General features: G+C 42.9%; 1 protein-coding gene across 1 annotated transcript in view; it reads right to left on the reverse strand.

Moving 5' to 3' along the window:
• The window catches only part of Akap9 (A-kinase anchoring protein 9), a 138315-nt gene extending 119750 nt beyond the window's left edge, over window positions 1-18565 (reverse strand). Inside the window, 1 exon segment of the mRNA XM_051152007.1 lies at window positions 18317-18565. Coding sequence (XP_051007964.1) covers window positions 18317-18364 — 48 coding nt within the window. The 5' untranslated portion in view covers window positions 18365-18565.
• Between the last annotated feature and the right edge of the window lie 5560 nt (window positions 18566-24125).

A 24125-nucleotide genomic window follows, 5' to 3' on the forward strand; every position in this document is an offset into this window, starting at 1 on the left:
AGTTCCAGTCTATAAAGTGAGTCCAGGACAGCCAAGGCTTTCCTGTCTTGAAACTGCCTCCCTCCCCCCCGCCGAAAACCCCAAAATAACAACAAAAAAATTAAAACAAAGACATAGCTATCATTAAGACATTAGACACTGATGATATGTATAAGAGAAATGTGTAATAAAAAAGCAGCAAACATGGGCAGAAAGAAAACTGTAAAAGGTAAAACTTTTTATTATTATTATTATACAATGTGTTTAACATCAGGCCAGGACACACATAAAATATCATCCTCTAGTCAGAATTACACAATGCGGAATGAACTATGGTAAACCTTTATTAAAAATAGTAAGTCAAACCACTGTTGCTAATGGCAACACTTATGACACAGTAGTAGGTATAAAACAGTATCACCGTTTAATTATTATGAAAAGAAAGCCACCTACACCTCTTCTTATTAGAGACAAAGCAGGCCTCAGGCTTCAACCATGAACAATTATATCTAGTTTGAATTTTAGTAACATTATATTGACAGCCATAGGTACATTTCAAGAAAAAAATGTATCTATAACAACTTCAGTGTGTTTCACGACTTGAACTGCAGGTGCCCCCCTATATTTAATTTCTCTTTGAGTATGGCTGTAAGGTGTGTGTGTGTGTGTGTGTGTGTGTGTGTGTGTGTGTGTGTGTGTGCGCGCGTGTGTGCGTGCGTGCAGGTGTGCTTGCTTGATTACGTGCATATGAGGCCAGAGGCTGACTTCAGGCACCATCCTCCATCCCTCTCCACTGTGGCAGTAGCTCAGAGTGTTGGCCAGCAAGTTCTGGGCATCCTCCTGTCTCTGCCTATGTCTCCCCACCCCACCTCATTGTGCTGAATTACAGACTCCCACTACCATGCCTGGCTTTACATGGATGTCAGGGACCTGAACTCTGCTTGCACAAGCAAGGACTTTATATACTGAGGCATCACCCCAGCCTAAATTTCCCTTTTTAGAACATTTATTTTATATGAAAAAGATACTAACCACCACTTCTTACATTTGAGCTCTTTAATCACTCTGAGAAAAACCCAAAGTAAGACCTAGAGCCTTAAAAAAAAAAAAAAAAAAAAAAAAAAAAAAAAAAAAAGGAAAAATAATCTAATCCAATCTAGTAGAATTACTTTACCTATCAACTACACTAATTAAAAAGATAGCTGGTAATCCCAGCACTCAGGGAGACAGAGGCAAGTGGATCTCTGTGAGTTTAAGGCCAGCCTGGTTTACAAGGCGAGTACAGGACAGAAAAGGCTACACAGAGAAACCCTGTTTAGAAACAAACAAACACAAAGATAGCTGATAATTTATTGTATACTATGCTAAAGCTAATGATGTAATATAACTATCAAAATATGTGGCAAACTATGAATAAATAATACAGTAGTTTTAAACTTTATCAACTGTAAAATAATACACACAGCGATGCCCTATTTTCAAGACACGAATTCAGCACTCACATAGAGCAGCTACGAACGCTATGCCATATAAAGACGCACTGCGCTCAAGGTCTTCCCAGACTGTCCAGCAGCTCTGCGGTTAGTCTAACTCACGTCTGCTTGAAGAGCAGGGGAACAGGCACAAGGGCAGCATCCTCTTTGTATGTCATTAAGCTGCTAGAATGCATTTAAAGTACTCTGTAGGATAGAAGACTTGTTCTTAAAAATAAACTGACTGGATTAAAATACTGTCTGTAAATAGAATCAAAAGTCCAGGCTCATCATTTAAAAAGAAAAGATCCCTCGGGGAGAATACAGTGCCAAAAATTATTAATTAAGAACAGCATTCTTAAAAGTACACTTCAGAAGCTACTTGCAATACCATGCCTCCATAGAACATTAACAGTAGAATATTTTAGGATTAAGATTGTGTTTCAAACTCTTATTTTTTTTTGTTGCATATTTATATCTAATGGTTATTCAGATAAGTAAGTGACCAGACAACTGAAAGACTAAACACCAAATTACGGAACTTTGACTGAAGAGCAGAGGCAACAGCATGCACTACTGAATACAATGGACAAGACACACGTGAACAGGTGCAAGTAGAATGATTCTACAACTACGTGTGAATATACTGTTTGAACACATAAGATTACAAAGACACTGTTTTCAGTTTTTTTAAAAACTTGATTCTATGAGATCATATTTGTTTGCCTGCTTGCTTGCTTATTTATTTTTTGTTAACTAAGTAGAAGGCTCCTGAGGGCAAGGACTATAGTTCAGTTCTTTACACTCAACACTTAGAACAGCACTCAGTAAGTGTATGTCAAATAAAAGAGGAAAAGCATCACTTGGGGAAGACACCGCTAGGGGATAATTTTATCCTTTTGATGCTGAGGTGACAACAGCACAGAGCACACCCAGCTCTACAACTCCGCAAGTCCATGGCTTCAGAATTCGAATGAAGTATTCCAATTACTCAGGAGGTTAAGTGAAAAACACAAAAGTACCCTTCCCACTATAATCTTCCTCTTCTCTTAAGGAAAAAAAAAAATCAAATTCACAGAAAAATAATATATAACAACAGCTTTCTGGCAAGGATTCTGTTTAATTAAAAAAGAAAGAAGAAACAAGATCATCTTACATATTCAATTTCTTTTGGCTACTTAAGCTATTTTTATTTTAAATCCAAAAATGGTAAATTAACAGATAAGACAAAACCTACTCAATTAGGTAACCACCTAACACTGAAGTGATACACTTTAACTTACTGAGAAAACATTTATTCTAAAACATGCTGGAAATTCAGACACCAGCCATCTGTGTTTGCCATTTGGAAGCCAATTATAAAAATGTTAACATATGTAGTCACAGAAATAGTTGCAAGATTTACTGGAAAGATACTGTGTCCATATACATTTGTCTTTCAAAACTGGTTCAGATCCCAAGCAAAGGGTTTACTCTAAGCAGAACAAGAAGAAATGACTAAACAATTATGTATTCCTAAACTCAAGAATTATGTCATAAATAGTCATTTCCAGCAAAAAGTGGATTTTCAGAACATCCTATGAAATAAAAGATATGCTAATTTCTACAATGACATTTTGTTAAAGTGTTGCTTATTACCTGCTTAGCTTTTTGAGTTCATTGAGAGTTTAACAAGCTTTGCTAGAGACTAGTCAAAATATGTATTCCTAACTCAGGACTCTTTAATGTAGGCCAGACTGTTCTTTCATTGAATTGTAAAAATTGAATGAAATAATGAGCATGACTTCTTTTGTTGTTGGGTTTTTTGTTTTGTTTTTTACTTATTCACTTTACATCCTGGTCAAAGCCCCATCACTCCTCACCTCCCAGTCCCACTCTCCTTCCCTCTGCCTCCTCCCCACTCCTCCTCCCTTCCCATCCACCCCAGTTCATCAAGTTGCATCAAGACTGAGCTCATCTCTTCTTCCCCTGTGGCCTGGCAAAGGGAAAGTGATAGAAAAAGCAGGCAACAGAGTCCATGCCAGAGACAGCCCCCGCTCCCCTTACTAGAGGACCCACATGAAACCTAAGCTGCCCACTGGCTATATCTGTGTAGGAGGCCTAGGTTCAGTACATGCATGGTCCTTGGTGCTTCAGAATTCACAGGCCCCTTTGGCCCCTGGTTAGTTGGCTCTGTTGGTCTTCTTGTGAAGCTCCTATCCCCTCCAGGTCCTTTTTTCCTTCCCTCCACTTTTCCACAAGGCTCCCTACACACTGCCCAATGTTTCGCTGTTGAGTCTCAGCATCTATTTCAAAGCACTCTAGGTGGGGCCTCTCAGAGGACAACTCTGCTAGGCTCCTCTCCGCAAGCATAGCAGAGGATGGTTAGCAGTGTCAAGGGTTAGTTCTCTCCCATGGGGTGGGTCTTGGGTTGGGCCAGGCATTGGTGGGACATTCCCTCAGTCTCTGCTCTATCTGCTCTATCTTGATCCCTGCACATCTTGTAGGCAGGGTGACTTTTCCATCAAAGTTTCTATGGGTTGGTTGGTGTTGCCCTCCCTCTACTAGGAGACTTGTCTAGTTTGGGGGTATTCTCTTCAGTCTCTATGGAGCAGTATAGAAATATTTCTTATCCTGATGTTCTCAAAGGGAAGAGATGAAGCTGCCCAGTATTACACATATGTAGGCTAGAACTTGGCATGGATAGAACTAGTAAATATGCAGTTCATTGTTTTGATGAATATGTGTTGTCTATCATGTAGGCACTCATGTGCTAAGGCAGGGAACACATGATGATAGGAAAAAGCCTGCTCTGATGAACCGTAATGCACTAGAAAAACCAAATGAAAATAAACACACAAATATATCATTTCAAGCAATAAAACATGGTTTTAGATTTAAAAAAGATGTAGGTTTTGAAAGAGCCTGCAACAGAAAGACTTAATTTGAATGAAGATGAGGGAGAGGTCAAACAACACCAAGAAAATGATGTGGAAGCTGAGGTACACAGAGGAGTATTAATTACCTACCTAAGATCAAATCCATGGTATGGTTTGGATCTCTACTGTCCCCCAACAGACTCATGCTGGGAGTACTTGGTCTCAGCTGGTACTACTACTGAGGCTATGGAACCTTTATGAGGTGTATCCTAGCTGGCAAAAGTAGGTCACCAGCCAGGCATGCTAACCTTTATTCCCAGCACCCATGAGGTAGAGGCAAGTAGACCTCAATTTTAAGACCAACTTGGTCTATACAGTGAGTTCCAGGTCAGCCAGGGCTATATAGTAAGATAGCGAATGTGTGTGTGTGTGTGTGTGTGTGTGTGTGTGTGTGTGTGTGTGCGCGCGCGCGCGCGCGCGCGCGTGTGCAGGCAAGAGAGAAAGAGTACATTTAAAAAAATATATCTAAGTGATGTAGGTAGCCTCTTCCCTTAAGATTAGCTTTCATGGTACCAGAAAGTACCATGGAAGCTTTCAAAGGAGGGAAAGTACCAATAAAAGCTACCCAGCTGCAGCTCCTATGGACCAGTTGACCTGCATGTCATAAACATCACTTCAGTACACGAAAATTATCAAAGCCATTACCGATTACAGGAAGTCTAGTGTTTCAGAAATAATAAGTAAAAGCTAACTTCAGGGCAGGAAGGGATTTTTAAAAATCAAAATCAATGCTTATCTACTGGAAGCCTACAGCAGCAGCTACACACAAGTTCTTCATAAATATCTGTTTGGGGTAGAGAGATGACTCAGCAGGCAGAGAGGCACTGGTCCTACCTTCTGACCACCTGATACACATGTAAAGATGCCACTTGGGGAGGTTTTGGAGGTGTGACCTCGTTGGAGGCAGTACTCACTGGAGTAGAGCTCTGAGAGTTCAGAGACTCACTTTTATTTCAGCTCACTGCCTCCAGCTCATGGCTGTGTTTCAAGACGTGAGCTCTGTACCTTCATGCTCTGGCCGCCATTATGACTACCCACTGCCATGCTGACCTCACTATTTTGGACTTTTATCCTTTGCTACCTTATGCCAAAAACCAACCAACCAAACAAAAACAAAACAAAACAAAACAAAACAAAAATCCAACAACCCTTGTTTAAGCTGCATTGGTAATGGCATCTTATCTCGGCAGAACAGCAACTAGAAGAGTAGTAAACTATAAAGACAAGAGAAACATCCTAGTGAACAATCTAAGACCAGTGCACGATGTTTTACTCACTAGCATTTGGCTCTTGTGCTAGGACAACCTCTAAAGTGCAGTGTGCACCCTGCTCCACAGTATGCCGGCTGAAATACTCGTCTCCTTGCCCAGCAGCCCTGGGGTTGTGTTGCTGTTGCTCATGTTTGGTTTTGCATTACACGATCCCTACGTCCTCAGACACAGACCCGTAAAGCAGCGGCTGTATTATGAATCAAAGCCCACAGTCTCTGAGCGGCGCACAGTCCAGCAAACTGGTTCTGTAAGTGGCGCCCAGCCCTTACTGCTCACTAATGATTTTCAAAATAAACACGCTTGGGTCCTGCCCTAAGTTTTCATTTTGGTAAGCCATGTGTACGAGACATCAAAACTTTAAAACATGTTTCCCAGGTGCTTCTAACACAGAGAAGTGAGATGTGGCTGGACACTTACTCTATAAACAGACTGGCCTCCAGTGTGAAACCTCTTTTGTGTCCCCCTACTCCCACTGTGCTGCCTTTTTCTTTGAGAAAGGCTCTCATATAGTCCAGGCTAGCCCTGAAGTCCTGATCCTCCTACTTTTGCTAGGATTGCAGGACTTGTACCACCATGTCGAATGATTATTAATATTTAATATTGATTCATATAACTATTAAGGATGCAGTTATTCCTCAAACCACTAATATATAAATCAAAGACACAGAAACTTGTTAGATTTTTGATAAGCCTCAATGCCCTGGGGCTGGGCAGCTTTTAACCCTCTAAGCTATCTTGTCTGTTTCCCAGCCAAAACCCATATAAATACTTGCACATGTTTTCCATTTGGCTGCTTCTCTCCATCATGCCAGTCCTCAGAGAAAGCCCCTCCTAGCCACAGGCTTCTAGTTCACATTAACCCGGGGCAACCCCTTCTTCTTACCTTTCTCTCTCCTCCCAGTGGTCCTGCCACCAGCGGCCTTTGGGCCCTGGCTCCGCCTACCTCTCTTCTGCCCAGCCCAGGTGCAGGCAACTTTGTTTGCCAATCAGGGATAATTTGAGAGGCAAGGTCTCCATCACATCATTTTGGTGAAGTGAGAGTTTGCTCAAAAGGATCTTGGGAGCAATTAACATTTTAATACATAGTAGCTCCAGACCAACCCCAACACCACCCTGCCCAGCTGTTTATTCGCCTCCCCCCTTTTAGGGGGTGGGGCGCTTCTTTGGATAGGAAAGATCTAGGAATTCACCCTCTTGCTTCTGGTCAGGTATAGACATGTATAGTCAAGGCTAATCTGAAAGGGTACTAAGAATAAAGGATACTAAGAAAGTGGGACAAGTGACAGAAAACCGCTTTTCAGATGCTATGGAGCCCACCTGTCCCTCTCTGTCCTGAAATCCATCTCCAGTCAGCTCTTTGCCTTTTTTTTTCCCTCCTTATCTCAGTTTTTGTTTCAGAACTAAGAAACCCTCCCTGATCAAGTCGGGGGGGGGGAGGGGGAGTGAGTGAGTGTGTGTGTGTGTGTGTGTGTGTGTGTGTAAAGTGTAAATCAAGGCTTTAATGCTTTCTTTACATAACAATCGTAACAAATAACACACTACTGCTCTGGTAACAACATGCCTATCTGAAAATGGCTGCATTATCTGGAAACGTTTCAGAACTGAGACGTGAAAAACACTTTCTTGTAACAGTCCCCGCTACTTTTACAACCAAAGCTCACATGGCGCCTCATTATCTGATCCTGTCACTTCTCTGCCCTTATTTCTGCTGTTGAGCTTAATCATCTCCAACATGACAATGATGACAACAATGCTGACACTTGTTAAACATATTTTACAGCCCGACTGTGGCTTCCTTTAAATTTATTTTACGTGTAAGTATTCTGCCTGCATACATGCCTATGCACCACATGTGTGACTGCTGCTCACTGATGTCAGAAGGCACTGGATGGCCTACAACTGGAGTTAGGGATGGATGGGTGAGCTGCCATGTGGGTGGCTGGGACCCAAACCCAGGTCCTCTACAAGAGCAACACAGGTTAGCAACCTCTGTGCTATCTCTCCAGCCCCCTGACAGTGTTTTAAGGCTTGAAAATTTAAATTTAAAATGAAAAAACCCAAGTTCCAAGGCAGGTTCTGTAAAAGCTCCTGTTTTTATGAATAAGAAGAGAGGTAAGTAGAGATAGTTTTCTACTAACAAAGTTAAAAAAAAAAAAACCAACAACAAAACCACAATTTGTTCTTACACTGCCTGGCTTAGTCTAACCTCACTATCTATAATTACACTGATTTCATAACAAATTGTTTTTAAAACTTCACTGAGAAGTCTCAAATAGAACTTATGGTGTATGTGTCCCAAACTGATTTTATAGTCTTACCTAATGTCAACAACTCATCCACCCATCCATCCATCCATCCATCCATCCATCCGTCTGTCCATCATCTAATGTGTGTGTGTGGGGGGGAGGGGAGGACAAGGCATACACGTGGAGGTCAGAACACAGCTTACAGGAATTGGTCTCCTTCCACTATGTGGGCCTCAGGGGTCAACTTCAAGTCATCAGGCTTGGTTTTTATCCCAGAAAGCCTCTCACACTGCCAAGCTGCCATTAGATGGTCCCCTCTCTGTTTTTTGAGGTTTTCTGAGAAAATACCCCCACAGGCTTACGTACTTGAACACCTGGTCCCAGGGTGGTGGTGTTGTTGGGGAGGTTGTGCAGCCTTTAAGAGGTGGGAGCCTTGCTGGAGGAAGTACATCACTGGGCACGGACTTTGAGAGTTTGTTTTAGTCTTGCCCAATTTCTTCCATAAGTATTTTTTTTTTTTTTTTTTTTTTTTTTGGTCATGGTGTTTTATGGCAGCAACAAAAAAGTAACTGATAAAATAAAGTCTGTGTGTGGAAAACCCATGTGTTTCACATCCTACACTACAGCACAGAACCTTTCCTGGGAAAACAGCTAATAAAACATGGAGGACAAGTGAGACTGCTAGGAGCAAACACAGCCTAATCTCAGAGCTCTTAGCAAACAACGCCACAAAGACTTACTTGACCTTAGTGTCAAGAAGTAAGGAACGCAGTCCTCGCTTCATGCTGCTGCATTCTGAGGCATGTGTAAACCAGACACCTACTCAGTATCATTTATGCATTAAAATCTTTAGGGTTTGTACATTTTAATGTGGTTCTGGATAGTTCAAATAACTTTTGAGGCTTTAAAAAAATGACCACTTCTTGAAAAGAGGACAAAACAAGCCTAGACTTAGACACTCAAAGGACAGATGTCTCAGTGAACAGCAGCACATAGAAGGAGTCAAGGCCATGATCTAACTGGAAATGAGCACCACACTGTTCATGAGCAAAAGAGATAAAAGGATGCTACAGAGTATAAAACACTGCAAATTTAAATTAACCTCACAAAACCACTCCTGGGACAATGTTAATTTTTGAATATTCTGAATATTTATCACTTTTGACTCTATTAGCCCATGTATAAACTAAACAAAGCCTTTGTAACTGTGTCTAAGTAGGCACCAATAGTATCAGGGGACTTTTTCTTTTTAAGAGGAGGCAATATTATAACAAAAATATTTTTCATTGGTGAAGCATATCTATAGGTCTATCATGTTCATAAATAAAAATAAAGGCCTTTTTGTGACTCAAGGACAAATGTGTTCCCACCGTAGATATGGACAGCCACGATTGAGCCAAAGGACAACAGGTGTCCACTTGACCAAACTGCAAGCATTTGTGAAACAGCTGGCTGTGGAATGAAAAGTCACTGGACGTTTAGCATCGTGCTCCAAACTACTCACCAAAACCCCTTATTTGTAGCAACTGTTAAAGTATGTAAGCCCAGAAAGGTAACTCCACTGGGAATGTGTGTTTCTATTTGTTCATTCCTGGCACATAAATATATATGCTCTGTGTGTGTGTGTGTGTGTGTGTGTGTGTGTGTGTGTGTGTGTGTGTGTAGAGGAGGGACACAGAATTATATAATATATAACATAAGTTGGTAAAAGCATTTTAAAATGTAGACAAAAGACTTTAAATATTTTCCTAAAGATCCACAAGTGGCCAAAAAGGCCCATAAAGATGTTCTCCATCCTCAGCAACTGGGCAACGCTGCACTAAACGCTATTCTGCATCTCTCATGCTGTTCCTCATAACTTAGAAAGACACCCATGTCAGTGAGACAAGGAGAAGCTGAGTTCTTGGACACTGTAAACAGGAATGTAGGACGGCACAGCTACTGTGCAAAATGACTGTGGAATCCTCAAAATGTCATCACTGTCAGCAACCAACTAGCGGTCTCGCTCCTGGGCATACACAGCAAAGGGATGAACTGGTACTTCCATACATCCATATGAAAAATATTTTTCACATCTAGTAGCAGAAGAATTCAAAACTTTTCTATCATTATTTTACTAATTCTTCAAAGCACAGGATTGTGATCCATGTGCTGTAACAGGATTGCTCTCATAGACCATGAGGCACAGAGTTCGCAATAATTTAAATAAATGCTAAGTAAAAGTCCATAGCTGCAGTTGTAGGTGTTTAAAACAAACGAGGGAATAAATGTCTCTAAAGTCTTTTCTATAGGCCAGAGTACCACATTATCATTGTAAGTATTTGCTCTCTCTCAGAGACATGTGCACAGACACAAAGATCACACCAGTCATACACATACACAAACGCACACACAAGCTCACTCGTTCTCTCTCCTCTCTCCCCTCCTCTAATTTTCAACAGTTTTTTCAAGTTAAAAAGTTAAAGTTTTAGCCAGGCAGTGGTGTTACACACCTTTAATCCCAGCACTTGAAAGGCAGAGGCAGGTGGATCTCTGAGTTCAAGGCCAGTCTGGTCTACAGACTGAGTTCTAGTACAGCTAAGACTACACAGAGAAAGCATCTTAAAAAAACAAAAAACAACAACAAAATTTAAAGTTTTCAAGAGGGATACTAATCAATTAAAAAGGATTCCAAATTTTAATTTTAGAAGACTATTGCTGCAAAATAAATACAATATGCTTATCAGTGTTTTACAGGTTACTTTTTCTCACTGCCATGTCAGAAGAATTTCACTTACATTCCAGGAATGTACAGTTCAAAAATGCTGTGTCAGAGTTTTGCTCTTTTGCTAGAGCCATTTTTCTTAATAGAAATAAAGACATTTGGGCCTGGAACAATGGCAGCTAAGAATACTTGTTCTTGCAGAAACCTTGGTTTGGCTCCCAGCACCCACATGGTGACTCACAAACACCTGTAACTCTAGTTCCAGGGGACCCAGCACCCTCTCTGAACCCCGGTAACTCCAGGCACGCACACGGTGCACATAGTACATGCAAGGAAAACATCCATACACATATAATCAAATAAATGAATCTTGAAAATTTTTCGAATAGGACATTGCTCTAAAACATTTTTGTTCCACTCTTGTCACTGTTTGTCTATTGCCCCCTCCCCTACAGCTGCCCTGACGGCATGCCTCCCCTTCAGCTGCACTGACAGAGCACCCCTCCCCTTCAGCTGCACTGACAGAGCACCCCTCCCCTACAGCTGCACTGACAGAGCACCCCTCCCCTTCAGCTGCACTGACGGCACCCCTCCCCTTCAGCTGCACTGACAGCCCCCTCCCCTACAGCTGCACTGACAGAGCACCCCTCCCCTACAGCAGCACTGACAGAGCACCCCTCCCCTACAGCAGCACTGACAGAGCACTCTTCCCCTTCAGCTGCACTGACGACACACCTCCCTTTCAGCTGCACTGAGAGAGCACCCCTCCCCTTCAGCTGCACAGACAGTACCCCCCCCCTTCAGCTGCACTGACGGCACCCCTCCCCTACAGCTGCACTGACAGAGCACCCCTCCCCTACAGCTGCACTGATGGCACCCCCTCCCCTTCAGCTGCACTGATGGCACCCCCTCCCCTTCAGCTGCACTGACGGCCCCCTCCCCTACAGCTGCACTGACAGCACCCCCTCCCCTACAGCTGCACTGCCGACACCCCTGCCCTACTGCTGCACTGAGCATCCCTCCCCTACAGCTGCACTGACGGCCCCCTCCCCTACAGCTGCACTGACAGAGCACCCCTCCCCTACAGCTGCACTGATGGCCCCGCCCTCGCTGCACTGACAGCCCCTCCTCTTGAGCTGCACTGACAGCCCCACCCTCGCTGCACTGACAGCCCCGCCTTCACTGCACTGACAGCCCCGCCCTCACTCCGTGTCAGCAGGGAGAAAAGCAGCAGGACAAGACCACTAGGACAAGACTGGGAAAAACTGTTCAAACAAAAGCTTCTTTTCTTGGGTGCTTCCACCTCTGTGCTCTGCCATTTGGGGTTTACTACAGAGAGCTTACATTTGAAGAAGCCGGCTGTCCTGCTCTTTCTTCCACATGCTCTTTCTGAACTCCTGGTCTGCATGTTGTTGTGAATGTTGGAGGCATCAAACTGCTGCACTACTGAGAAAGCTAGACCAGATGTGCGGTCACACATAGAGAATGCTTGAAAGAAAATACTAAGACGGAAGAGCGTTATTTTTGTTGTTTTTTCTTTTTCTTAATTTTATTATATTGTTTTTAACATATATTAGATCTAGATAGATGCTTTAAGTTACTAGAGATGAGATGATACTGATTTTTATTCAGGAGAGCGTTCTTAACTGTGAACAAGTATGCATGAAAATACAACGAACAACTGTACAGAAAGTGAAAAGCCAATAACTTACACAAAACACTGTCTACGTGTAACCGGTACTGCTACTCCAACTGCAAACGCTTGGTGAACACATAAAAATAGTAACTACTGGTTACTAAGTGAAGGAGCAAGAATTTTAACCAATTCACTAAATAATGTTAATCATATGAAGTACCAGGTAACTGGTATGAAACTTTCATTTTAAAAATTGAGCTATATGAACCTAACTTAAAAAAAATCCCTAATATGATTTTAAAACGTAATTGCATTGTAATACTCTTTATATAACAATAAAGTTGCAGGTTAAGTTTATTTGGAAAAATTAAGTCATTTAAGATGGAGCTGAAATGTTCGGCTCACCACAGGGCAGCGTGTGTGGTGCCATGCCATGCCCTCTCATTTTGTAGTAAACAGGGTTGGCTGGGTCGTCTCTCTCCAGGGAACAGGCTACTTACAACATCAAGACTGAGGATCCTATAGCAAACTCAAGGACAAGCAAGAAGTAAAAACACTCAGCTGGCATAAGCCTCTGTTCCACTAGGCTCCGTTCCCTTTAGAATTTTATAAACTAGTCTATTAACCCCAGTTTCTGGGTTCTTTAGTCATTGCAAATCTAAAACCACAAATTAGGAGAAAAGGAAAATGATGACCCGATGACCATGTCCACGGCAATGAGAATTACAGCAAGGACAAAGATATGACAGACAAAAGTGAAAAGGAGATGGCTGGGCTTGCTGCTGCACATGTGTAGTGCTGGAGGCAGAGGCCAGGAGAAGCAGGAGTTCAAGGCCAGCCTGGGCTACATGACACTTGGCTTCAAGAAATAAAAAAGGACATCCACAAATGCCTAATAATATACAATGCCAATTATCTAATACAGGCAATGCTGAGTCCGGGACCACACTATAGTTGGAGCCCTAACGACACTGCTATGTTCTTCTATGTTGGAGAGCACACAATACCATACTATTATTTGATAAGGTTTGATTATTTTTTAAAATGGGATTTGAATTTTTTTTCCCTAATCATAAAAGAAGTATTTTGGGGCTGGGGAAGTGACTTGGGATGGTAAAAACAATAGTTACACTAGCCTTTAGTGCTTTCCCCAGATCTCTTCCTTGTTACTGTGACCAAACACTGAAAAAAGCAATTTAAAGGAGAAAGGAAGGGTTTATGCTGTCTCACAGTTCAAAGGTATACACGCTTCATGGTGGGGAAGGCAGCTGGCCAGAATGGCTGGCCCACGGCTCTAACCAGGAAGCAGCCCTGGCCTTCTCTCTCCCTTCTTATCCAGGTAAGAACCAGTATACGGGGTGCTGCTGCTCAGTCAGGATGGGGCTCTCCTACCCGGTTCACCTCCAGGAAATACTCTCAAGTCTCACAGACAAAGAGGTGCGGTCCCATACATAACACCCGAGCCGGCTCTTTCCTCCCGCCCCCCCAACCCCCCGCCAGGCTTCCTCTATGTAGCCCTGGCTGTCCTCTCTTTGTAGACCAGGCTGGCCTAGAACTCACCGAAATCTGCCTCTGCCTCCCGAGTGCTGGGATTATAGGTCACTGCACCCAGCTCTGAGGTGTTTTCCTAATCCACTGATGTTTAAAACTGAAATTAGTCATCACATCTCCATGTATCAGTTTGGATACATAACCTTTGTGGAAATAACATTTTTTAAAACCTTTATTGATTCTTTCTAAGTTTCACATCATGCGCCCCAATCCCACACATCTCCCAGGACCTTCACATTTGCCCTTGAGATCATTCCCAGAAAAGAAAAACAAAACAAAACAAATAAACAAAACATAAAAACATCTCGTTGTGGAAGCTGTAGTGTGTTGCAGTGTGTCCCACAGTCTACCTTTTTGTCCACACATCTTTATTTGCAAGTGCTCATGGCAATGAGTCACTGTTCTGGTTGGAGGCCTCCGGCTTCTGTGACACCATCAATACCGGATTCTCATCCTCACCTGGTTTCCTCTAGGATATCCTGTTGATGTCCTGTGTCATGCAGGTCCTACATGTTTGGATCTGCAGGGCGGGCCCTTTCACGTGCTCCAACAGCACATAGATGAGGCAGGTGTTGGGGTGGGATGGCTCACAGCCCTGGCTCTGGGCCTGGGTGGTAGCTGAGGTGGTCAGCCTGCCAGCTCTTTAACGTAGCATTATGGGTGCTACAATTACTGTACAATTATTTTGAGCTGTATATATCTTAATTTATTCTCATGTACTGGATTTAGGTTTGTATAAGACATTTTATAAAATATATTCTAATACATACATGACAAACTTCTAAAAATTATCACTTATATGTTCTGGATAATCTTCTGAAAAATTTCAGCGGAACAACTTATTAGTCAATTACCAAGAAAAAGACTTAAGAATTGTACTTTATCATGTCCCTTTGATGGGGAGGCCCGGTGGCACTCAGAGGAAGGATAACAGGCTATTAAGAAGAGACTTGATACCCTATGATCATATAGAGGGGGAGGAGGTCCCCCTCAGTCACAGACATAGGAGAGAGGAAGAGGGTGAAAGTGGGAGGGAGGGAGGAATGGAAGGATACAGGGGATGAGATAACAACTGAGATGTAATACGAATAAATTAATAAAAAAAGAATTGTGGTTTATGAAAACAAGTTATCAAAGACAATAATTAAGTTCAATAAATAAGAAATATGGAGAACCAAGCTCCTAAATAGATTTTGGAAAATGATTTTACATATTCTTTATTACACTGGCAATGAACAACTTCTAAGAGTTCTTAATTATTAAGTGATAGCCATACTTATAAAAAAAAGTACCCAGTGAGGGCTCATCTCCCATACTGTTCATTCAATAAGCATTTATTGAATAATTATTATCTAATAGATAATTATAAGCTGCACTAACAATAATAAAGAGCCTCTTTGTATAATGTTCCAGGAAATGAACAGTATTTAAAACATGTTACCACAATATGAGCTAAATCCCTGTGGCCCTGCTGCACAGCACCCTCACTGAACTTATTACCCAGGATCTATGTGCCTTTTGACCCATAGAGAGCAGAGACTATTACCACATCTGTATTTTCTTTTTCTTCTTCTTTTTTTTTTCCCCCAAGACAGGGTTTCCCTGTGTAGCCTTGGTTGGTCTGGACTCACTTTGTAGACAAGGCTGGCCTCGAACTCACAGAGATCCACCTGCCTCTGCCTCCGGAGTGCTAGAATTAAAGGAGTGCGCTACCACACCCGACTCACATCTGTATTTTCAATTCCTGCCATAGAGCGAGATTCCAATACAGGTTTGCCAAGTAATTAGTTTTCAAAGTTTGTGATGTGGACCAAATCCAGAGCTGTGCACTGCATCAGAGCTGCAACCCCAGCCACTGACAACATCTACAACAGACTTTTTAATTCCTAATTAAATGCAGCATGTTCATATAGATGAAAAATTCATGTGAAGCTTTGAAGACACAGGCTGTACTTTACTTCCCATGGTCCTTTCAGGCTCTATAAATGTAATAGCTGCATTATATTCCATCATTCATCTTAGAAAATGATTATCTTCATGTTGGCATCATAGGCTATCTCAATGTTTGTATGTTGCATAATTAGAGCTGCTTATAACCCTTGTGGATATATCCCTCCTGGGAAAAGTAAGCTCAATTCTAGAACAAAGTAATATTTTAGATAAAATTAATTTTAAAAGAGAGACAGAGACTGTTACCCCAAAGACAGAACTGTGCCATGTGTGGGAGCACAGGTCTGTCCTTGTAAAAGTCAGAGGCTGGTGTCCCTTATTACTTTCCACCATGTTTTTTATCCTTTGAGACAGGGTCTGCAAATGAAACTTGAGCTTGCTCGTTTGGCTAGAGAGCTAGACAGGAAGCCCTGGGGATCTGCCCACCACTGTCTCTCAAGCACTGGGTTGAAGATGCATGCCCCCATGTCCAGCTCTGTGTGGGTACAGGAAATATGAACCCCAGTCCTCATGCTTGCACAGGAAACATTTTACACACTGAATCATCTCCCTGGCCCCCAAAGATGGAATTTTGAAAGACAAAGAAACATGCACAGAAAACAAATTTGAATTCTATTTTAAAGATAAGTATTCACTGGCACCAATTTGATCATAAAGCAGGTCTACTGGAGGCAAACAAAGCTTAGCAGGACTGCCTCACACATATTTAGTGCAGAATATTAGGGGAAAGCAATGGAGATTATGAAATAGTCAATAAGACATCTATCTCATCTAGCATAATGGCTCACACCCAGAATTCTATCTAGCACAGATGCAGGATTGCCATTGAGTCTGCAGCAAGCTTGGACTACACTGAGCTCTAGGCTAAGCTGGACTACAGTGTAAGACCCTTGGAAAAAAAAGAAAGAAAGAAAAAAGAAAAAGAAAGAGTCAGGGTAAAGAAAGAAAAAACACTATCTAATGCACACTGCAACTCCTTCAATGCACTGCACTTGCTCAGCTCCTCAGAGTGCACAGTGGTGAGCAGAGCTGGGGTTTCTATTGTGCTGATTCCATTTTCCTCTTTTGTAGAATGCTACACAGACACATTTAAACCTTGACCTTACACAGATGGTGTTACGGGAAATTCAACTAACCATAGTCTAGAAATGCAAGGTTAGCTATTGCAAATACTCCTTTAACAAACTAACGTTGAGCATGTACCATTGTATCTCTGCAGTGTGGACCTTCATTCATTCCTGACCTGCTTTCCTTTGTTAGTGTGAGAGAAGAAGAAAGGAAGACAGGTATCTTAGTCAGGGTTCCTTTTGCTATGCGGAAACACCATGACCAGACCAATTTGGAAAGGGGGGGAATTATTTAGCTTACACTTCCATATCACAGTTCATCATCAAACACTCAAACAGGGCAGGAAGCAGAAGGGAGGAACTGATGCACGGAGGCACCGGTGCTGCCCACTGCCTTGCTCCTCATGGAGCTCAGCCTGCTTTCTTATAGAATCCAGGACAACCAGCCCAGAGTGGCAATACCCACAGTGGGCTGGGCTCTCCCACATCAATCACTAATTAAGCAACTGTCCTAGAGGCTTGCCTGAAGGGGAATTTTAGGAAGGAATTTTCTCAATTGAGGTTCCCTCCTCTCAGATGATTCTAGCTTGTGTCATGTTCACATAAAACCAGACAGTACAACAGGAACAAAAGTTTAAAATATAACGTAACTGTCCCCACGATTGATTGCTAACAATTAGATCTTAAAGAGACAACATAATATCTTCATGGTAACTTCATTTTAGGGAGCCCGGAGTTCGATGATAGGTAAGCTCAAACAGGTAATTTTTATAAAGAAATCATTCTACTCAATTCATTACAGTATCAAATCACTCGGTATGCCCACTGAGGAATGCCTATTATTCTGAATTGTTTACACGTCTTGCCATACATGCATAGACAAAACCGAACTCACTAAATACACAACAAAAACAATTATTTAAAACAGCAATTCTATCGGTCTTGTTTATTTCATGGAACCTTTCAGTGCTCAGAAGTTCCATTCCACCTGCTACAAAAGCGCGTGCGGTGACAAAGACCTCCAACACGAATGTACAAAGAACCGCTTCTAAAAAATGCCCCTACAGCCAAGTTCACAGCTGGCACTTGTGGCACACACAAGCCACTGCTGAGGCAGCTGTCACAGGCCAATCACACACACCCAAGAGTGCCAGCGTGACACCTAAAGAAGGCAGGCTGGCGGTCGGTGGACGGGTGTCCCTCGGAATCCAGAAACTCCTAAACACCCACTCCCGAAAGCACAAAGCCCGGACGACTCCCCAAACTCCCTTTAGAAAGTGAAAGGGTGGCGGCTGCAAAGCAATTCCTTCGCAGTTTCTAGCCGGGCTCAGGGAGGGTTTTGTGTGGCACCCTGGAGAAAGGAACCAGGCAGTGCAGTCATCAGGACTCCACCGGCAGCAAGAAGGGGCGGCTCCTCCCAGCCCCAGCCCCCCGACGCCCGAGCCCCGCGGCTCAGTCTCTCCCTCCACCCCCCGCCCGGGTCACCGCCTCCCGACGCGGCCCGCGGCCGCCGCGCTCCTACCTTCGCCCGGCCGGCTTCCACCTTTCTTCGCCTCTCCTCGTCCTCCATGGCATCTGCTGGGCAGGCGGGGACGGGATGGAGAGGAAAGATCTGCTTAGACAAGACGGACAGAGCTCCGCGGCCACTCACGACCCGCTAGGCGCTCACTGGCAACTCGTGCCCGGCAGCACGGGCCCCGCGGTCACCGCCGCCATCTTTGTCTCCACGTAAACACACGGCGGAGGCCGGGGCGGGGCGGATGGTCGGCGCAGTCGCGCAAGTGGCCCGGCAGGTGCGTGCGCCCGCCTGGCTCGGAGGGCTCCGGGACCCTCGGCCCAAGGAGCACCCCTCGTGGGAGAAGGTGCTGCTAACACACAAAAGCGGCTGCGGTCTCACAACGAGAAGCCGCAGTGGGAAGGACGAGGGCAGGACCCCCCAGTTGGGGAACCTGCAGAGCCCCCTGCTCCTTCCTTATCCCCCCCCCCCAGTCCCTCCTAACCCCGACAGGTTCCCTCCCACCCACAGTCTTCGTCCTTCAAAGCACGCTGGAAGAGCAGCCTCTGCAGCTAGATGCTTCTCCCAACTCTTTGTTCCCTGAAGTGACGCGGAGACACTCCTAGAGCCTTCTCCTTGGCAACTGGGTTCCTAAGGAGCTCGAATTCGGAATCTAAGTTGGGAACAAAGCCAGTCTACGCTAACTTTCGAACGTTAATGGCCTTAAAACAGCTATGCTTCTTCTCTGACTTTACCTGGAGTTTTTGGACAAGCTGTTTAATATTTATGACTGTTCCTGGCGTGGGAAAACGCCTAAAACCATTGTTCTATTCTTTAACTTGAAATGGCTAGTATGATATTTTATGCCTAATAAACTTGTTACATTGAATTGAGCTTGCTTATAAGCTTAACATTACTATCTTTGCAACCCCACCTGCTCTGACAATCTTTTCTTTCTCCTCCCTTTCCCTTTCCCCCCCCTCTCCTGCCCCTCATATCTATTCCTGGAGTGAACCATTTTATTGGCTCAGAATCATTGCTTCTTCTTTGTTTTAACATAGGGTGGACTGAAAAATTAGCAGGTGAAAACCAAAGATAATTTAATTTAATCATAGAGGTAGTATTAAGTGATATGCACATGAAAAGGTGGAGACCAAAAACCTTGTCTATCAGATACCAAAGATGTTTCCAGTACCTGTAGTTTAGAAATGCCTATATTTTAAACATAATTGTGCCAACTTAAAGCAATCAAGTCTATATTGCCATGTTATCTTAATGTGAGATTAGATATCTCATCATAGGAATGAAAGAAATTAGAGAGGGGGTGGAGAAAGAAGTGACTTTTCTCAGTCATCCATTACCCTGTGTAGATCTAAGTCTAGAATGAAGTGTCCTACACTGCCTGGACTGAGTGATTATCTGTTGATCTGATTGCCTAGGAGGAGGAAGCCCATGCTATCTCATGGATTTCCTGTTTTTTAATGGACTATGCTTTCTCAGTGGCTCAGGAGGTCACCTCTTTGTTGTTCCATCTTTGTAACTACAGATGTTCATGATATTCTGCTAAGTTGCAAGATTATTTTGCATTTCCCTTGAATAATTATCAAACCTATATACCTGTCTGTTTCAGATATAAAGGGTGCTCAGTAATCTAGCTGTTTGATAACATTTATTGGAAGGGCAAGTCTGTGGAATTACTGCAGTTCTTATGACAACCTGTTCAATCATGTTGCCATGTCATACAATTCATTTATTCATGTAATTAATTCTTCACTCAAGTCCTTTCCTGAGAAGATAGTGTTTTAGCAAAAGCTTGAAAGAGATGAGATGGTGAGCTATGGGTGGGAATGATGTCAGCAGCAGATCCAAACTACAGTGTGAGTGCTGTGCTAAAGGGAGAGCAGAAGACAAAGGTGGTTAATTAAGAATGGGATGGATGGGAAGGAGCCTGGACAGGAAATCAGAGAGGCGGCAGAAGGACAGACTCAAATTCTAAAAGCCACTGTAAGAACTTTGTCCTCCTGTAATCCCAGCACTCAGGGAGGCAGAGGCAGGTGGATCTCTGTGAGTTTGTAGCCAGCCTGATGTACAAATTGAGTCCAGGACAGCCAAAGCTACAGAAAGAAATCCTGTCTGGAAAAGAAAGAAAGAAAAGAAAGAGGGAAAGAGAAAGGGAAAAAGAAAAAAAAAAAAAAAACTTCGTCTCTTTCTCTGAATGAGACCAGAGGCCACAAGGAAAGTATCATTGACCAGCGTTCTGACCTGTGCTGTTAAAGAACATGTGGCTACTATGTGGGGGGTCAGTTTGGCTGCTGCTGTAGAGCAGGCAGTTAGAAGTTGCTTCTGCTAAGAAGCTTTCATCACACAAACTAATGAAAAGCAGGATGACCAAATGGCAGGTCCACTTTATTTGAGTGTGGGTGTCTATCTAGGAATTAGTCATGCCTAACCTATCATGCCCTTCAAGACTAAAGGCACAAAGATCAGACTAATAAGGCACTCTACCTTTATATAATGCCCTATTCCAGATTTCCCAAAAAGTCAGCCATTGCCTGAAACGTGAAATTGTCCTGGATTCTAGGAACAGCAGAACTTCTAAGACAGACTATGTTCCGGATGAGGACACTTATGCCCCAACATGGAGGTTATATCTTACAGCACAAGACATCATCTCTCAGCAGTCTGTTATTTACAGAGTAACAAGAAGTCCTTTGGGCCATGTTACAGAACCAGAGCAGAGACAACACTCAACAAAACCACACCTTGACCAGTGCTGATTATGCACACCTGTTTCCCTTTGCCCCCATTAAAACCTAAAGCTCATGTTGGCATCCCGGAAGATGAAGTTGACATCACTGGACCCTGTTGTCTGTTGTTCTCTCTAAAGCACATGGTTGAAATCTCCTTTTCTCTATTACTCATCTCTTTATCTTATCAGGAAGGGCAGCTAAGCCTAGTCCCTTGGGCCCCTAAAGCCAGGTCTTTGCCATAAAACATCAGTTACAAGTACAATAATTCAAACCCGAGAGTCAGAGAGTTAGGACCGTAGTGCAGTAGAAGCAGAGGCGCTGCTACAGCATCGTATTCTGGGAATAGAGCTAACGTCACAGGAGGAGTCGATTGAACGTGAGGTTTGAGACAACGGGTGCATCAAGGTTGAGATGGGGGAAGACAAAGCTAAAGGAGATGGAGAATTTGATTCTGGACATGATAACAACACAGATATTGAAGGTGCAGGGCACTTACTAGATAACTGTCACCCCCATGGCTGGATCAGCCTGCACTCTTTACAACTCAGAACACCCAGCCAGGTTGGCAGCACCCACAGTGCACTAGGCTTCCTACACCAGTCATTAGCCAAGAAAATATCTGGCCGACTTGCCTGTAGGCCAAACTTATGAATACATTTTCTCAACTGAGAATCCCTCTTCCCAGATGACTCTAGTCTGTGTCCAGTTGACAAGAATCTAACCAACAGCTCTTCTAAAAGTTGAATCTAGTAGGTTGGGAACAAGCCCTTAATAACCCAGACTTTGGGGGCACACAGTTCACACAAACAGCAGCAGTTAGCTGGCCAGTGTACCCAACTTCATAAACAAAGAGGGAGCCTCCCTTCAGAAGACACTGGCAGCTATGGTTCCTACTGACCATTTTCACCATCACCTTTCGGGTGACAACAGTTCTGACTGAGCTTCTCATTTCTGAGAGTGACCCTCTTCTGGGCCCCTCAAAGCCTCCTCCATCACTCACCTGTCACACTGGACTGGCTCCCTGCTGGGCTTTCCCAGTGCCCCTTCATCCTTTCCTTTGTTGTCCTTTTCCACAGCCACCATATAAAACCAGATTCTTGTCACTTCGAATTTTGGCAAATGGAGACAGTCCCAGCTGGCATGTCTATTTACCTCTCCCCATTGCTTGCAGTCCCCATTACTTTGTCAGATTAGTTTTCTAAGCTACAAATTTCACTGTCTTTCCATTATGAAAGGAGTTTTGTGCTACCACGAATTGAACCTCAAGTTCCTAAAGGTTACTCAAAGTCCTCCATCATTTGTATCAAATTTAGTTATAAAATCCTAGGCCCAGCTCTTCCCAGTCACAATGTCTATAGTAGTGAAGACAGGAGCTTCATGGTTCCCTGTGCATACACAAACTTTATACAGTGTGAGAAACACAGCGACCATGTCATAGAGTCAGACTTACACTGCAAAATGACGGACACTCTTGGTAATTGATCTAAAAAAAACAGGGATAGTAAAGATATTGAACATTAAAGCCAATAACAATTATTTTCATGACTATTGGTAAATGTAAATAAAACAACCAAAGGGAAAAACATTGGTTCCTACCTCCTTTTATAAAACAAGAAACAAAAAACTTGAGTGGTTAAGTTACCTTGACCACTTTCCATGGTTGGGGAATGGAAGTCATAGCTAGTGCTGATCCCACGCGTCTTATCTGAGGCTTTTCCTGTTTAGAGGGACTATGTCTCCAAGCAAACAGACAAACAAACGGATCAGTATTTACAGAGGGGGTGTTGTATGTGTGGTCTGAGTGCTTGTGTGCAGGTATGTTTACATTTGTGGGGGGCAAATGTGTGTTTGCATGCTTCTGGAGGTTAGAGGTCAGCAGTGGGTGTCTTTCTTGATGACTTCCTCCTCTGTATTGAGGCAGGTGTCTCTCACTGGGACTAAGCCCTTAACAATTTAGCTAATCTAGCTAGCCAGCTTGCTTTACAAATCCCAGCCATCCCTGCCTTTTGAGTTTGGGATTCCAAGCCTGTTGCCTGTTCAGGGTTAGTGTGCCTGGGATGCAAACTTTGTTCCTCACATTTGTGTGGCAGTCTCTTTAGCTACCGAGCCACCTCTCCAGCCCCAACAGTGAGGTCTTAAAGGAATAAATACATATTTACAAACTGTGTTCAATTAAATAAGTTTCAAAATGAAAGTTGTTTGAAATAATGACTTATAAAACTGACCAATAATCAGTTAAAGTGGCCTATAATCTAAATGTAATCAGAGAAATTTAAGGTACTATTATTATAAAGGATGTAATTATAGGCTAGAAATCCAAGAGAGTGCAATTAATTACTGGCTAATAGACTATATGAACACAAAATTCAGATCTGCAAGGACTTTCACACCACTAAGTAGCCACAGCAAATAAACTGTGAGCTCCCAAACAGTTTTCACAAAGGCCCATGTAGTCTTTATATTCAAGACAAAATACATTTATTCTAAATAGAAAGAGTTTTGTGTTACTATTGCTGGGAAAATTGCTGGAAGGTGCTATGGCTCCTAGTAGTTTTGAGTGAAGTCACTCTTGAGCTACAAGTGGTCAAACTACTGTTAAGACTAGATACACAATGGAGCTGCATCTCTCCTGAGTTAGATCAGCACAAAAATCCAACCAATTTTAGCTCCGATTTGAAGAAGAATATACAAACCTAATCCCATCCTCCCTTTCTTGCAACCTACATGTCTTATGTGTTAAGAGAACTCAGGTCATTGGAGTTTTCCATGAGACCTGCTCTGCTGTGTTTCCTTCCCTCTTGGAAGTACTTCGGGTAACACTATAGCTCAAAGAATAACATCCTGGCACAGCTTACGCCACATCACATCCTGGCACATATCTTCCATTGCCAAAGGAGATCGGGGTACATGCTTTCTTTCAGTTTTTAAGGAATCTAGAGGATACATACTATGTACACTAGGACATTAAAAAATTTATATCTTTAAATATAAATATTTCTCTACATTTCTTAGATGAAACTAGAAATATAATTTACCATTGTGAAGGCCTATAACACATTTTACTTTTCAAAAGCCAAAACTAAAAT

The sequence above is a fragment of the Acomys russatus genome, chromosome 10 (genome assembly GCF_903995435.1).
Source record: "Acomys russatus chromosome 10, mAcoRus1.1, whole genome shotgun sequence".
Lineage (NCBI taxonomy): Eukaryota > Metazoa > Chordata > Mammalia > Rodentia > Muridae > Acomys > Acomys russatus.